The following is a 15,756-nucleotide window of genomic DNA, read 5'->3' as shown; positions in this document are numbered from 1 at the left end:
GTTTGCTTTTGGACGAACGGCCAAACAGCAAAAAGCTGCGGTTTTGAACATAACCGTTTTGACAGTGCATACTGTACTTTAAAACGTGCTTAAAAAACTGGGTGATAGCTAATGAATATTCCCCCAAACAATTCATTAAGATCTTATTAATTCAGGAACAAAACAATCACCTGTTTCTATATTGGTGTAGCTTGTTGGAACTATTTTTGATGGCACTGAGCAAAAACTGGAAATTACCTGACAATATTGTCCCTGAAAGTTACTCAATATTACCTTCTTGTTTATCATAATGCTGTATCCACCTTATTTTTAATAAGGTGAAAATGTAATGTGTCATTCCAGTTATTTTAGCTGTGCAAAACTACTCGTTATGCTGCTTGAAACTACAAACTGGTATTTTTAGCATTTACCATTTTACTGCATATACACACTGGTTTGTAACGTATACAGTTTTACCGATTTCTGCACAATTTATATTCGTCTCGTACTTCCCTATACAGCGACTAATGAAAAGTATGTCTCGCATGTTCACAAGCAGAATATTTCCGTGTTGAGAAATAAGGTTGATAACAAATATCCCACCAATAGTTTTCTCCAACTAATCTCATTTAAAGATATTTAAAGAAACCACTAACCTGGGAAACTTGGCAAATCCAGTGTTTATTTCCATTTGCGATGGACTGACAAAGGGATTGACAAACAGGAAGTTGCGCCATCAGTCAAAAAACTAAAATCTTTATATGTATTGAATGTGTTCTTGTGGTGTACTTCATATCTCTTGCAGATAATGTAATGTCTATGAAAAAAACCTTTTATACATTTAAAATATCGTTTTGCCATGCCTTGTTGTATCCTACACTTATGGTTATAACTAACTAGCCTATATTAATTTAACTATAATGAATTTTCATTTCAGTCTGCACTTAAATAATTTTAATGTAATAAGTAGCCTATGGGAAAGTGTACTTCAGTTTTTGCTAATTTTGGTTCAATATGCATCCGACGGTCAGTGATCGGACTCTGGATGGTCCATCATGAGCATCTGAGGTCTGAGGCTTTTATTGTTTGTTTGTTTGCAAGGCCGTCCTTAGGGGAGTCAAACTGGATGACCCTGTTTTTTTGTTTCACTTTGGGTTTCAGTGCTTCAGTATTTTTTAGGATGCACTACAGAAAAACTTTTTATCAAGTGAGGCCTGAGTTTTAAAATTGTATTGCCTTCCCTGAATATAATAATCCACAGCCTCATTTTTCACTGTTATGAAAAGGTTTGAAAGTGCAGCAGCTCTGTTCATTATCTTGCACTATTCCTCTGCTCATGTAATAGACCAATTAAAACCCTCTAAGCCCTCTCTGCAATTTAGTCTTTTACAGCTAAAATTGGGGTCAGGCTGTTACCGTGTGACCATTTTATGGTCATTGGCTCTTGCTGGCTGCAGATACCTCTTTGAAGCCGATGGTCAGCAGTAAATTTAATTCCCTTCTGGACCCATCATGGCAACAGAGTTTTACATGACTAATTTGAAATCATGAAGTGGAGACATTAATGCAGAATACATGTTTTTAGGTTCAGAGGTTTACGATTGGTCAGTCCTGTTACGCAGAACTCATTTTTCTTTCTCAGTTCAAAATGGTCTGTTGTTGTTAAAATATACATCTGGATAAGTTTCATTACATTTAGTTCTATTTGTTTATTTATTTGCTTTCAGAGTTCCAAAAATGGAGTGCTTATCAGGAAAAAAGGGAAAATATAAAATGAAGATGTACCTTTACATTTTTTTTTTACCTAAGGATACCAACCCAGAGACAGCCCTGTACCTTTTTTTTCCTAAGAGTGAATAAATGAAAGTTTCATGTGGACAACAAAAGCACATCTACTGAGCATCTACTGTAATTAGCATCTAAAATAGATAGGAAAGGCAACAAACTGGAGATATTTAACTTGATTGTCGATAACTCAATCAAATTTCAACTATTTTCATTTTAAAAGAAGAGCTTAATTTTTACCATATTAAATCAATTCTATTTATCCAGATTCACTGTGAGGGATGTGCTGGTTTGACCGGTCACAAAGCAGCCCTCCGGTGTTGTCAATGTAGCCATCTATCCAGACCAGCTGAGAGGAGTGTGACATGCCTCATGTTGCTGTCACAGTCCACACCTGCTGAGAGACACGGAGCTCCAGGCTAAACTGGACTCAGGGAGAGTTTTCCAGAGGAGAACTCTGATTGAGCTGACAAAACCGATCAGCTGAGGTATCCAGTGAGCTTCCAAATAGAGGTTAGCCCAGGGTCGCAGCACTGTCAGAACAGGAACTGAATCTAACGATCTGCAAGGAACCTTAGGGTAGATGGCATATCCAGTTTGACATGAATGAAAACCAGACTGTGTATCTGTTCAGTGGGTTGTACTGCTGTGTACCTATTATTTCAAACATTTAAAAGAGCATATCCAATACTTTCCGTTTTTAGGTAAGAAAGTGTATTTTCATGCCTGGGCTATAATTTGTTTTGATGTGCTGTTTTTAATTAATATGTTTACCATTCTGCATTAAAATGGGTGGGTGATAGTGATGGCAATATGTGTATATATATATATATATATTAGGGGTGTAACGATACGTTACACTAATTTTGAAACCTTCAAAATTCAATTTTTTCAAATTATATTTGAAAAAAAAAAAAAAAAAAAGAGAGAGAGAAATATAATGATATGCGTTCAACAAGGTAGCCCAATAACCCAAACAACGTAACAGGCAACGCCCCTGACACTCCCGAAGAAGAAAAAAACACCATCTTATATGTTTATGTTAGGCTACTCAGCAGGCGCTCGCTCACTCAGTACGTGCTGAAGGCTCGTTGCAAAATAGCCAATGCGTTTAACAGACTAGAAATGAGAAGATCCTCCAATAACCAACAGGTCTGGTGTTTGGGTGCACTTTGGATTCCCTTTAAGCTATAATGGTGATGGCAAGAGAGTGGTGGATAAAAAAACAACGGTATGTCGCATCTGCAACATGACAGGGTACACCAGCGGGAATACAAAAAAAAAAAAAACACCAGCGGGAATATCTGGGATATATGCGTCAGTACTATCTGGGAAAAGACGAAAAAAAAGGAGAAACATGCACGCAGCAAACTATCCCTGCAGCATTTAGACACTATAGCTTACAGGGAATCCAACCCAAACACCAGACCTGTTGGTTATTTTAGGATCTTATATTTCTGGTCTGTTAAATGCATTAGACATTTTGCAACGAGCCTTCAGCGCGTGCTGAGTGAGCGAGCGCCTTAGGGGCCGTTCACATATCGTGCCTAAAAACGCATGGAAAACGCTAAGCGCGTCTTTCTCCTCCTTTCCAAAGCGCTCGGGCAGAAGCGCTCATGAGGCGTCTGTCTTTGCTAAGCAACAATGACGTGCTCTCTCCATGAGACGCGGAAATTTCAGCGAAGGATAAATGGATTTGCAGTTCTAAAAATCGCTTGCAGTAGCTCTGCTACTAAATTTATTTCAAAATTGCAATCCATATACAACTATGATCAGCTGATCCTTCATCTTGGCTGAGCTCTCAACGTTGTTACGGGAAAGGATGAAGCTGATTGGTTGGTTCTTGTCACATGACCCGCGGTGCGCTTGCGGCATTCTGAAAAGTTGAGATGTTTTTACATTTTGCTGTATCTAAAACGTAGGTTTCACCGCGCTAGGTTTCACCGCGGCAGCGGTCGCGGCAACCCTCGTGTGAACCCTCCTCGTGTGAAGACCGACGAGTGTAAAGACAATCGACTCTACCTGCGCGACTCCACCGAGCAAGGACACTGACAGGGCACTTGAGTATTGCTTTTCTCTTTATTTACTTTTTTGTATAGCCTCTCAAATATATCTTACACTTGTAGTCACTATGTGCTTTCAGATCTCTACTATCACTACTAACACTCGGAGAGCACGCTATGTATGTCGCAGGAAGGCCTGTCTGACAAACTTACGCCATGTCCCTCTGACCTCTACTACTATGCTCTCTATTCCAGTTGGTCTCTGGAACTGCCAGTCTGCAGTTAACAAAGCAGACTTCATTTCTTCTATTGCTACTCATTCCGGTCTCAACCTCATGGCACTGACAGAGACTTGGATCAAACCTGAAGATACTGCCACCCCTGCAGCCCTCTCCACTAATTTCACTTGTTCCCACACTCCTCGCACCACTGGGAGGGGTGGAGGAACGGGTCTCCTTATATCCAAAGAATGGAAATTTGATCTTCAGCCATCACCTACAGGTACTGGTTCATTTGAATCACATGCCATTACTGTAACCCACCCTGTTAAAATCCACTTTGTGGTCATTTATCGTCCCCCAGGTCAACTGGGAAACTTCTTGGAGGAGTTGGATGTGCTGCTATCAAACTTTCCTGAAGATGGTACTCCTCTGGTACTGCTTGGTGACTTCAACATCCACCTAGATAAACCCCAGGCTGCTGACTTCAAAACTCTGCTCACCTCATTTGATCTCAAGCTAGTGTCTACTACAGCAACTCACAAATCAGGCAACCAACTGGACCTCATCTACACGCGCTGTTGCTCTGTGGACACCTCTTCAGTTGCTCCACTGCACACCTCTGATCACTTCCTCATTACTGCTAACCTAGCACTTACTCCTGAAGTGGCACACACTCCAACGCAGGTCACATTTCGACGGAACCTACGCTCACTCTCTCCATCTCGCCTATCTGCTGTGGTTTCATCCTCTCTTCCACCACTCTCTCAGTTTTCTGCTCTGGACACGAACAGTGCTACGGACACTCTTTGCTCCACTTTAACATCTTGCTTGGACAACTTTTGCCCACTGTTGTCTAGACCAGCACGCACTGCCCCATCTGCCCCCTGGCTGTCTGAGGTTCTCCGTGAACATCGCTCTAAACTAAGGGCTGCAGAGAGGAAATGGCAGAAATCAAAAAACTCTACAGACCTCAGTGTGTATCAATCTCTCCTCTCTTCCTTCTCTGCAAATGTCTTCACAGCTAAAACATCCTACTACCACAACAAAATTAACAGCTGCAGTGATGCTCGGACACTCTTCAAGACTTTCTCTTCTCTTCTTAATCCGCCGCCTCCGCCTCCTCCATCGACTCTTACAGCGGACGACTTTGCAGCTTTCTTCACAAATAAGACAAGATCCATCAGTGACCAATTCTCCACCCCAGGGCGGGCCTTCCTACATGTACTGTCAAGCCTCTGCAAATGATCCAGAATGCAGCAGCGAGGGTTGTCTTCAATGAGCCAAAAAAAGCTCATGTTACTCCTCTCCTCATCAGGTTACACTGGCTACCAGTAGCCGCTCGCATCAAATTCAAGGTACTGATGCTTGCCTACAAGACGACCACTGGCACGGCACCAACTTACCTAAACTCACTGGTTAAATCCTATGTGCCCTCCAGAAGTTTGCGCTCTGCTAGTGAACAACGCCTTGTGGTGCCATCCCAAAGAAATTCAAAATCACTCTCACGGACCTTTTCCTGGACTGTGCCCAGCTGGTGGAATGACCTCCCAATCCCAATTCGTACAGCTGAGTCTTTACTTTTTTTTTAAGAAACGTCTGAAGACTCATCTTTTTCGCCTGCACTTAACCTACTAACACCAGTACTTTTCATTTTCTTGTCTTTGTTCATTTAATAAAAAAAAAAAAAAAAAAAAAAAAAAAAAATCCCTGGCTATGCGTTCTATACTAGACTAACTGAGACTTGTCATGGCACTTGTATACTGTTGTTGTTCTCCTGTTGACCTGACTGCTTCTATTGTTCTCATTTGTAAGTCGCTTTGGATAAAAGCGTCTGCTAAATGATTAAATGTAAATGTAAATGTAAATGTAAATGTATCGAACCGAACCGAACCGTGACATCAGTGTATCGTATCGAACCGAACCGTGAATTTTGTGAACCGTTACACCCCTAATATATATATATATATATATATATATATATATATATATATATATATATATATTTTTTTTTTTTTTTTTTTTTTTTTTTTTTTTTACTGATTACTACAATAAACTCGTGAAACACTCTCCTACCCCCAAATGTGAACAGTAGATTCGGCTTCCAACCCTTTCACGTAATCAACAATAAAAAATAAATAAAAAAAGAATTGAAAATGTGTGGCAGAATTTAAACTACACTTCTTCTAAATCAAATTAAATGCAAAGTTCAAAATGATTTACTCACCTTCATCTTGTGGTGTACACACACACACAAGATATTTGTGAAAAATCTTTCAGGTTTTTTTGGCCTTATAACGAATGTCCAACATTCTTTAAAATACCTTCTGTTGTGTTCCACAGAGGAAATATAAGAAGTTGTTGGAGAATTGATTTTCTGCTTTTAGAAACCTCACTTCTGCTTTTAGAAACCTCACTTTTCAATGTTTTCACATTTGGTACAACAGATGTTTCTGTCTACTGCTTCGTTTTAAGCAGACTATACAAGAAAAGCTTGAGGAAGGCATCATTAGCCTTAGCTCGCACTGCCAATGATCAATGACTGATTATACCAGAAGCAGCAGCCAGAATCAATATTCAGATCCTGAATGTAAAATCAGCACTTGTGTGAAAATAAGCCATTTACTGTAGACTGTATACATGTATGTCTTGGCTTTGCAGAAGGAACAGTCCACATTTATTTTGCCAAATGAGGAGTCATTTTTTAATTTATGAACAAGAAACATATACTACAATAATGTTATTGTTGTGTGTATATATGTTCCACAAAAAAAAAAAAAAAAAAAAAAAAAAGTGCACAAAAACTCTGAATTAAAATAAAGTAACAAATCTAACCTAATTTGCATTTTAAAACAATTTCTTAATATAATATCTACAGTAAATCAGTAAATTGTATTCTAGATTTTTCAAATGTTAATATAAATAGTTGCCTTTTCCTTTCCAGATCATTAGTCATCAAGTTCTTGGTAAACACTGCAGGTGTCAGGAAGGTCTCAGCATGGCTGTGCAATTCATCTCACCATGCTGAGTGCTCACTAAACACCGCCTCAATCATCATTTCCAGTTCATTTAGGTTCGGACGCATCAATATATGACTGAATGTGTTTTTACTTTGTAAGTATTTTATACATTTTCGCCAGTTTGACCAATTTGCAAAGGACATGCAAATATTAGAGATGGGTTTTATAGCACTGACACTGAAATCAGCCAGCTAAATGTGTGCCTCTTCTAGTGTGACTTTTACACCTCATCAAACACAAGCACATCCTAGAACCCTATTAGAATTCATTGGTTCTAGATAGGCAAAAGACTGTATGTTTTTTTTTTTTTTTTTTTTTTTTTTGTCAGTTTCTCTCTTTTGTTTTTTTCTTTCCTTGGCTCCTAGGAGAAAGTTCTACTGGATTTTTTTTTTATATTTACAAGCTATTTAAACTAAATAACAATTTGGGTGAAACTTTAGAAACTTATAGGGTAGTTTGATTGACAAACTGCTGATTTAGTTCAAGCACAACTTTTCACAATCTGTGCATTAAACCAAATATATACTTAATATTTTGTACGCATACATTACAGGAAGTCTACAATGATACCTGCAATAATTATTTGTAATCAATAATGTACAGTCGATTGTAGATTGTCTTTTGTGAGTAAATCACTGGCTCCATTTAAAAAATTGCATATCGTCTGAATAGGTTTAAATAAGTAATTATTTAATGTCTGTTTAAAAAGCATGTTCTATGTGTGTAATATAAATGTTATCCAGATGTAATCTCCATTGTCATGTGGTCTACAGGCATTAGTTGCATTGCTTCACTGCCATTCACAAACCTTTTCTCATCACCTCATCCACTGGATGTGCACTTCAGAATCTCACTGGAAATAGTAGGACATTTTTACCTACTGTTTTACAAATACAACAAATTTGGACAAACTTCTATGGTCACAATGTTTTTCAACTGCTATATAGAGGGGAAAGTATGGAATTTCGGACGCAGCCACTGAATCATTCACTGATTCAAGAAAGAGACACCATTACTCTGTGTTGCTCTGAGACACACAATTACAGTGTGATTTTTTTTTTTTTTAAAGCAAAGTAACTTGTGTCAAACAATGCAAGTTATGCTTCAAATCACACTCACATTGTCTTAACTGCAGCAAAATAATTATGCTGACGCTACTTCAACTATGACAAGATCAAGTCCACTGTTTGCAAACTAGAGTTTGGAGGGCTGTTTAGTGTGCAAGCAGATGCAGACAAGTATATTCTGCTTAAGGACACAAAAGGTTCCAACTACTGCAGAGCTTTCCAAACTGAGCATGTTCAGTAAGGACTTGACTGTCAATCTCTGCCCTCTCTCCAGCTCAATATGTGGTCTGATTACAGAGTTAATGGCTTGCCAAAGTGGAGACTCAGTCTCATTACACAAGATGGGATGTTACATCAGGGAAAATTGAGGTGCCGAATGGTATTTTCCACAGCACTCAATGCAGGCTTTATGAGTCCAAAATTCCTTTGACATTGGAATTAAAGGAATAAGTGCTCATAATTCAAGGTCAGTAAGATTTAACTGAAGACGTAATGAAATTAATTTGCTGGTTATTTATCAAAATTACATGGAATGATGAACTGGCACTGATTGTGGTACAATAATATAAAAAATAGTTCAGAACATAGATGTTGCAACCTCCTTTACTAATGTGCTTCTTGGCAAACATATTCACTGCTGCCTGTTGTATAACCATTGTTGAGTTATCATCATGGATCTGTTTGGCCTAATAGATCTTCCATTAAGCAGGCTGGTGAAATCAACTCAGCGCTGAGTCATTCTCCAAGCCATGTGCTAGATAATTGTGCTTTTTGTTTAGAATGTGCCTGTATGTATAGCACTTGGCAGAGGAAGGAAAATTATGTATGCTTGAAATGGCAAGGAGATGAGAAAATAATGATAATGTTCATTTAGTGGTAAACAATTCATTTAAAGGGTATATTTTGCCAGGTTTACTACTATCACATTATTTTGAAATTTAGAATTTAGAAAAATAAATACATTTAAGTAATGTTCTTTTTGTTCTTGTCAGTGGGAGTCAATCTTTAAAGAATGAAAGAAAGAAAAGATGTAATAAATCAAGAATACATTTTCATTTTACAGTAATACAGTAATACTTTCTATGATACTTAACTGGTGGAAAGTTACCCTGCTGATAAACACTGCAACTAGATGCAATGTGACATAACATCACTTATGAAGAGTAACTAGCTAGTAAAGTGGATTTACTTATTGTAGAGTTAACAAAAGTTATCATGTTCATTGTAATGTTTGGTCATAAGAAATGTCAGTAGACCAGGATGGTTTTAAAATGATTGAATCATTCATAAATTTGTACAATGATTCGTTCGTAAATGTATACCTTTGCACTGTGGAAATACAAACGAAAGACAACAAACCAAGTGCTACAAAGGAGCGGAGCAACATAAGGTCTATAGCATCTGGTTATAAAATTCTTCTTTCTTCATTGGCAACCATTTAAAATGAACTGTTTTCTGAAGAAAAAAAATGCATTGTTTTTCAAACAAGGTTGTGATGATGGGCTAGGTCACTTACATCTTCACTAGAGTACCAGTCTAATGCTATTCTGAATTTACTTGGTGTGTTGAGTCTAGAAATAAGTTATTGTATATTGTGTGTTGACAATGTTTATATGAGGAGGGACAGTACCAACATCAAAGGTGCTATGTGTTAGTGTTGAAAGATTATAGAGAGTCATTGTTTGCTTTAAATTATTTCTTTATCGTGTGAGTTTACATTTTATAGCACATGTTAGATCTTGGGCCTGTTCTTTGTACGTCGCTAACTCAGTTAAGGCTGGTTCACACGGCAGGATAATTAGGCCGATTTTAGCCCGATTCACCCCTTCCGACAATCTTAGGATGCTCCGATTATCGTAAAAAAATCTGATCAAATATTCCTGCCGTGTGTGGTGTGTTAAGATTGCTCTCCTCTGCTCGGAAGGACGTCGGCACCACTCCGATCTCAAATCAGGCATATCCAACATGTTGGATTTATTTGGCCCGATTTCTTCTCGTGTGTGGTGTCCCCTGAGGACAAACGATCACGCAGCCTGTGGACTGTGGCGTGTAGCCAATCAGAAAGCGAGGTGACGAGGCAGTGAGGAAGTACCGGGAAACAAAATCAAAACAGCCGGCAGCATGGCGCACCAGAAAGTCCGGTGGATGTCGGAGATGGATGACCAACTCGTTGACCTGCTCGCGTTGTCTCCACCTCTTTGACCATCACCTTTTCTTGTTTTTCTTATGTTTTTTTTTCCGTTAAAAACAAAGCACAAACTATGGCCACTGCATCCTCTTCGTCTGCCATGATTGTTTACTCTGAAGTCACGTTTGATCTCGAGGGATTTTGCGAGATTTCCCGTCTGACATGGGAATGCTCGGGAGTCAAATCGGTTCATGTGTGATGTGTTGATTTTGCCGTGTGGCTGCACACCCACACTGTACGACCAAAACTGTTAGACCCATGATTTTTTATCGCCGTGTGTGGGGTCTCTCAGGTTTGGAAAATCGGCCGACAATTTTAAAATCATCCCGTGTGAACCAGGCTGGATTTGAATGTTGACGATTTGGCGTGATCTTGGATCATTTGGTTCTTCGAAGCTCATCCCTGAGCTGCTGTCATAGCAACAGGTCTGTAAGCTCAAACCTGCTCGGGAGCAGGCTTATTTAATGTAAACAGGATTAGATTGAGGCTTTATAAGCGGAGGAGATAAGGAAGTCTGTCGCAGCCATGTCTTGTCCGTTTTTACGCGAGCAACCTGTTGCAGAGGGTGCGAGAATAATTCACAGAGCTTTTCAAATTAATCGGGTATTGCGGGATAGACAGGATCCTTTAGCCCAGCGCGAAAGTGTGTAATTGTTGAGAGATACCGTTTTTCTTGTGAGGGTGTCATATACATCATTAATTTGTTGGAACCATTAAGTGTTCAACACGGAGGAGTCGGCTTTGACAACTGCACACAGACTGTGTGCATTGCCCTGAGATTCTTTGCGAGTGGCACTTTCCTTTATACTATTGGAGACGCAGAAAACTTAGTGAAAAGTGCTGTTTGCTGAGCCATTCGCAAAGTTTACCTGGCACTCAAGCAGTTTTTAGGGGTTTTTGTGGTATTCCCAAAACACTTAAGACCCCAGGTTGTAAAGCAGAATTTTTTCGCTATTGCATGTACATTTATAATAGTTAATGACATGCAATCATGACCATGCCAAAAAGTATGACTAACAGTATGTGTCATTCAGGCTTCCCTAGCGTGATTGGTGCTATAAACTGCACACACATTCCCATCAAGGCCCCACCTGGCCCAAATGAAGGAGATTTTGTAAACCGAAAGGGGGTTCACAGTGTAAATGTGCAGGTAAGTTACTATTACAATTTATAATATTCCAGATTAGTAATTTATAAAATAAAAAAAACGAATGAAATCAAAAAGTATGCAGTTGACTGACTAAAATCTCTCAGATGGTGTGTGACTATGCAAAATGGCCAGGATCAGTGCATGACTCAAGAATTTTCAGAGAGTCACATTTATGCACATTATTTGAACGTGGTAAGGGAACATAAATGTCAAGCTCACAGTATTACACACTAATGCTGAGCCTAACAAAACTGCATTTTTCCATTATACAGGGAATTTTGATGGGATCCTGCTTGGAGACAGGGGCTATGCCTTAAGGCAACTTAAGGAAAGATTTCAGTGTCTGAAAAGTCTGAGGGTTGCACCTGACAGGGCCTGTGACATACTTTTTGCATGTGCCATATTGCATAACATTGCCACTATCAGAAAGGAGAGGATCCCTGTGGTGGGGGTGCAGCCTGATGATGACCTCCAGCCAGTGCACTTGGACCAACCTAGTGGCAGAGCTGCACGGGACAGAATTGTGGAACACCATTTTTGAATGTGTAATAAAAGACGACAAATATGCTTAGTTCCCGGAGTTTTATTTAAACAATTATTTATAAAGAAAAGCCAGCAAGTCATCTTTTGCCTGCAATTAGAGATAGTAGTATTGGTGACTTTACATAACTATGTGTCAAATGGTGTAATAGCACTTACTCTGAAGGTCCTTTTGAAGCAACTCTATCTCTAGAGCAATTTTTCTCTTTTTCAAGTTGTCAAGTTCAATTTCTCCTCTTAATTTGCATTTTTTTCAGCTCAAAATACTCCATTTTTTGTTGAAGATGCCGTTTACAGAGGGAATGGATGTCACCCTGCCATTTTGTAAAAGAAATAAATAAATAAAATAAAGTCAAAACATGCCTCATGCAACAAAAGTAAAAGTAAAAGTACAACACTGTCCACCTCTGTATTAGTTCTTTGTGCAGACTCTTCTGCAAGCCTTTCTCTAGGTGTGGACTCCTGCAGCTCAAATTGCAGACAGAAAGAATAGGTACACCAGTAGGCTATATACAAATTAGTGTAAAGGTATTTATGCACTTACAGGTTCTTCCTCCAAAGGACAGTCTTCTGAGATGGTTTCTTCACTGTCCTGTGCAATGGAAATAAATAGGTATTACAGAGTGTTGCACTTTCTTCCCTTTATGCAAGTTAGAAAAAGTACACGACTTACTGCATATGCTTCAGCCACCACTTGCACGGGAACAGGTAAAAGTGTTGGTGTTTTATGTAAATGGGTTTATGGGTTGTCATTACAATTAACTACACTGTAAAAAAATATAATGTGATCAATAACTCATGGCAACATTTGGTATTAACTAAAAGTGTAGAAGTTTTCACTTTCACAAAGAGTTGAAATGACTGTACCAGCCACTTGGATTATACTTCATTTAATGCAGCAACAGATCATTTTACAGTGTACTAAGAGAATTGGAAGCTCATTTAGCCTACCAGAAATGAAGGTGTTGCTGATACTGGTCTCTGTCTTTGGGTCTGAGGAAGAGCTGCCCCAAGGGATGCCCTCCACAGTGGTTCGGTTTTCATTCAATCCAAGAGCCAGCTCCTCTGCTGGGGTATATTGTGGTGTTTGGTTTTTTTCAGCCTTTTTCTTGTTGGCTGTTATAAATAGACAAACACACCATTTAACAGTGGCTTTTAAAAAGGAAAAAAAGTGGCTTTTTAAAATAAAAGACAGTATGAATTAAAGGCTACCATTTTGTAAAATATTCTTGTATTTCACTTTTACTTGTTCCCATGTTCTAGTGGGTCCAGTGGTGGGCCTGACACTAAAGAAAGTAAATATTAAATTATTTAAATGCAAAAACACACAGTAGAAAGTGATAGAAACGTCTACTATGGACAGCACTTACGCATTTAATTTGTCTGCTACTTTTTGCCAGCCCTCTCTCCTGGCTTTTGCAGACATTGAGGTGTTCCCTCTCGTTTTAATTAACGACTTAAATTCGGCATAACCTTCCATTAAAAGCTCATGTTCTGCTTGGGAGAAAAATTGGGCACGTTCTTTGGCCATGCTGAACAGCCAATAGCAGCGTTGCTGATCAATGTTTCTACTATCGATACATATCCACTTTTAAACCAACACATGAACGCGCAATTATCTCAGATAACTCAATCCAGCGAGACTAATCATACACAACAGGTGTTTTCGAAGAACCCAATTAGCCGGATCATGATTAGCACGATGATATCATCTTGGATGTGTCATTTCGGATGTAATAAGCGTCGTACGAAGAACGGGCCCCTTGCCTGTTGATCCAATGTTTTGGTGGTGGGTTCGGGTAGTGCGCATATCCGGAATGTACCATTTTAAAAAGGGAGGGAGGGAAACATGAGTGCTATGAGGTGTTAATGTTTAATGTAAGTTTTTGTGATGTTATGTTATGCATGTTTGTTTCGTGGCTACTATATGTCAGAAGTGAGTTTATGAACTGTAGTTATGTTATTTATGTATTAATGTTAGCTGTGGAAGTTTGTGATGAGTGTTTACAGGTAAAGGGTTCTACCCCGTGATAATGGTTTGTCCCAATAGCGTTTGGGAGGGAAAACTGACTATTTAAACAACGGATTGAGTAGGCTCAGAGGGGGGTTGTTGCATCCTGTGAAAGAATGCAAACGTTTGAGGGCAGTTCTTAGACTATGGGCACTTTCATGTCCTTTGATCATATTTTATAAAAAACATTTAATTTTGAAAAATTCACACTTTCATAGTTAAATTTACAATGAAAGTACTTTAGGAACATTTTACCAGTAGTCTATAATTTTTTTTCAGCTTTTTAAACATAATTATACATGCAAATATTGCTTTTTTGTGATTGTCCCACGCCCAGACTTCTGGGGCCCGTTCTTCGTACGTTGCTAACTCAGTTAGCTGGATTCAGATGTTGACGATTTGGCGTGATCTTGGATCATTTGGTTATTCGAAGCTCATCCCCGAGCTGCTGTCATAGCAACAAGTCCTTTAGCTTAAACCTGCTCAGGAGCAGCTTATTTCATGTAAACAGGATTAGATCGCTTCTTTTCAACCAGAACTGATACTCAAAATATGTCTGCTACCACCGCTACTTTATTACAAGAGTATCGTACTGATCCAGGGACAATAATTTAAAATAATAATCATTTAAAAAAATATTAAAAAATAATATAAAAATGCTGTGTAGTCCATAACAGCCTACTAGACAGCCAGTTTTACTCACTGAAATATTTGTCATAAAATTATTACTTCATAATTGTGTTAGAGTCGTACACACATGCTATACAGATAATAGAGTCGTGCATTATTTTGAGTGATGACTGCTATTATAAGAGTGGCTTGATGGAGCGCAGGAGATGCAGATAACATGATATTGACCCTTAAGAAACTTTCATTAATGCTGTCACGTAACAAATCTGTCCCAATATAAAATGAAATGAATAGATAATTTCTACATTGAAATAAAAATGTAAAGACTGCACAACTATAAATTGCGAATCTAAATAATGGGGAATCATGAAAAAAATTCTAATAAAATGAAAACATGTATCTATTATCTGTTTCATGTATCTATTATAACATTTATGTAGTTTTGTTTGCTTGGCTGTTTCCTTATAAAAGTCCAGAAATTTGTTTTTTGTCAGGTGTTTTTCGTCAGTTGTCGTTTGTCATTACATTGCCGTCTTGCCACCTGCCAATCGCTGCACTGCTGATCATGATTTCGAGTATCGATACATATCCCCTTTTAAGACAACACATGAATGCGCAATTATCTCAGATAACTCAATCCAGCGATACTAATCATACACAACAGGTGTGTTCGAAGAACCCAATTAGCTGGATCAGGATTAGCACGATGATATCATCTTGGATGTGTCATTTGATCTAGGATGTAATAAGCGACGTACGAAGAACAGGCCCCTGATCTCCAATAATGAAAAAGAAGTGTAAAAAAATGATTCATCCATTTTTTTTATATGATTGAATAAAGTATCAGTAAAGGAATCAAAACATAATTGGGTATTTTAAGGTCAGACAACTATTAATGTGATTTTATATACAAAATGTAGTTGTCCCACAGTATTGCCATCATTTCCACCACAACGCTCTAATGTCCTTTTAAAAAGTTTTTTTGAAAGATTGTTTGGGTAGTTTCCAGAGGTGGGTAGAGTACCCAAAAACTTTACTCAAGTAAAAGTAAAAGTAATTCTAGAAATATTTACTCAAGTAAAAGTAAAAGTACTAGTCTTGAATAGTTACTTGAGTAAGAGTAAAAGAGTATCGGATAAAAAATCTACTCAAGTAGTTAGTTACT

General features: G+C 38.4%; 1 protein-coding gene across 4 annotated transcripts; it reads right to left on the bottom strand.

Annotated features, from left to right (window-relative positions):
* Positions 1-11,843: 11,843 nt before the first annotated feature.
* LOC113052511 (uncharacterized) lies at positions 11,844-13,733 on the bottom strand. Of its 4 annotated transcripts, XR_003277053.1 has the most exons (8): positions 13,321-13,733; positions 13,163-13,236; positions 12,902-13,066; positions 12,624-12,685; positions 12,495-12,542; positions 12,356-12,418; positions 12,110-12,264; positions 11,844-12,041 (listed from the first exon to the last, which is right to left on the bottom strand). XR_003277053.1 is itself a non-coding variant. In XM_026216920.1 (7 exons), exons 1-7 carry the CDS (start codon positions 13,479-13,481, stop codon positions 12,175-12,177), a joined length of 663 nt encoding a protein of 220 aa, XP_026072705.1. In that variant the 5' UTR covers positions 13,482-13,733; the 3' UTR covers positions 11,844-12,174. The 4 variants fall into 4 exon arrangements, 3 of the variants coding, with proteins under 3 accessions (XP_026072705.1, XP_026072706.1, XP_026072708.1); XM_026216920.1 differs by having other exon boundaries at positions 11,844-12,264; XM_026216921.1 differs by having other exon boundaries at positions 11,844-12,264; positions 12,356-12,412.
* Positions 13,734-15,756: the final 2,023 nt, after the last annotated feature.

The sequence above is a fragment of the Carassius auratus genome, chromosome 32 (assembly GCF_003368295.1).
Source record: "Carassius auratus strain Wakin chromosome 32, ASM336829v1, whole genome shotgun sequence".
Lineage (NCBI taxonomy): Eukaryota > Metazoa > Chordata > Actinopteri > Cypriniformes > Cyprinidae > Carassius > Carassius auratus.
Note: the sequence above shows the minus strand (reverse complement) of the source record. Positions and strands in the feature narration are given on the sequence as shown.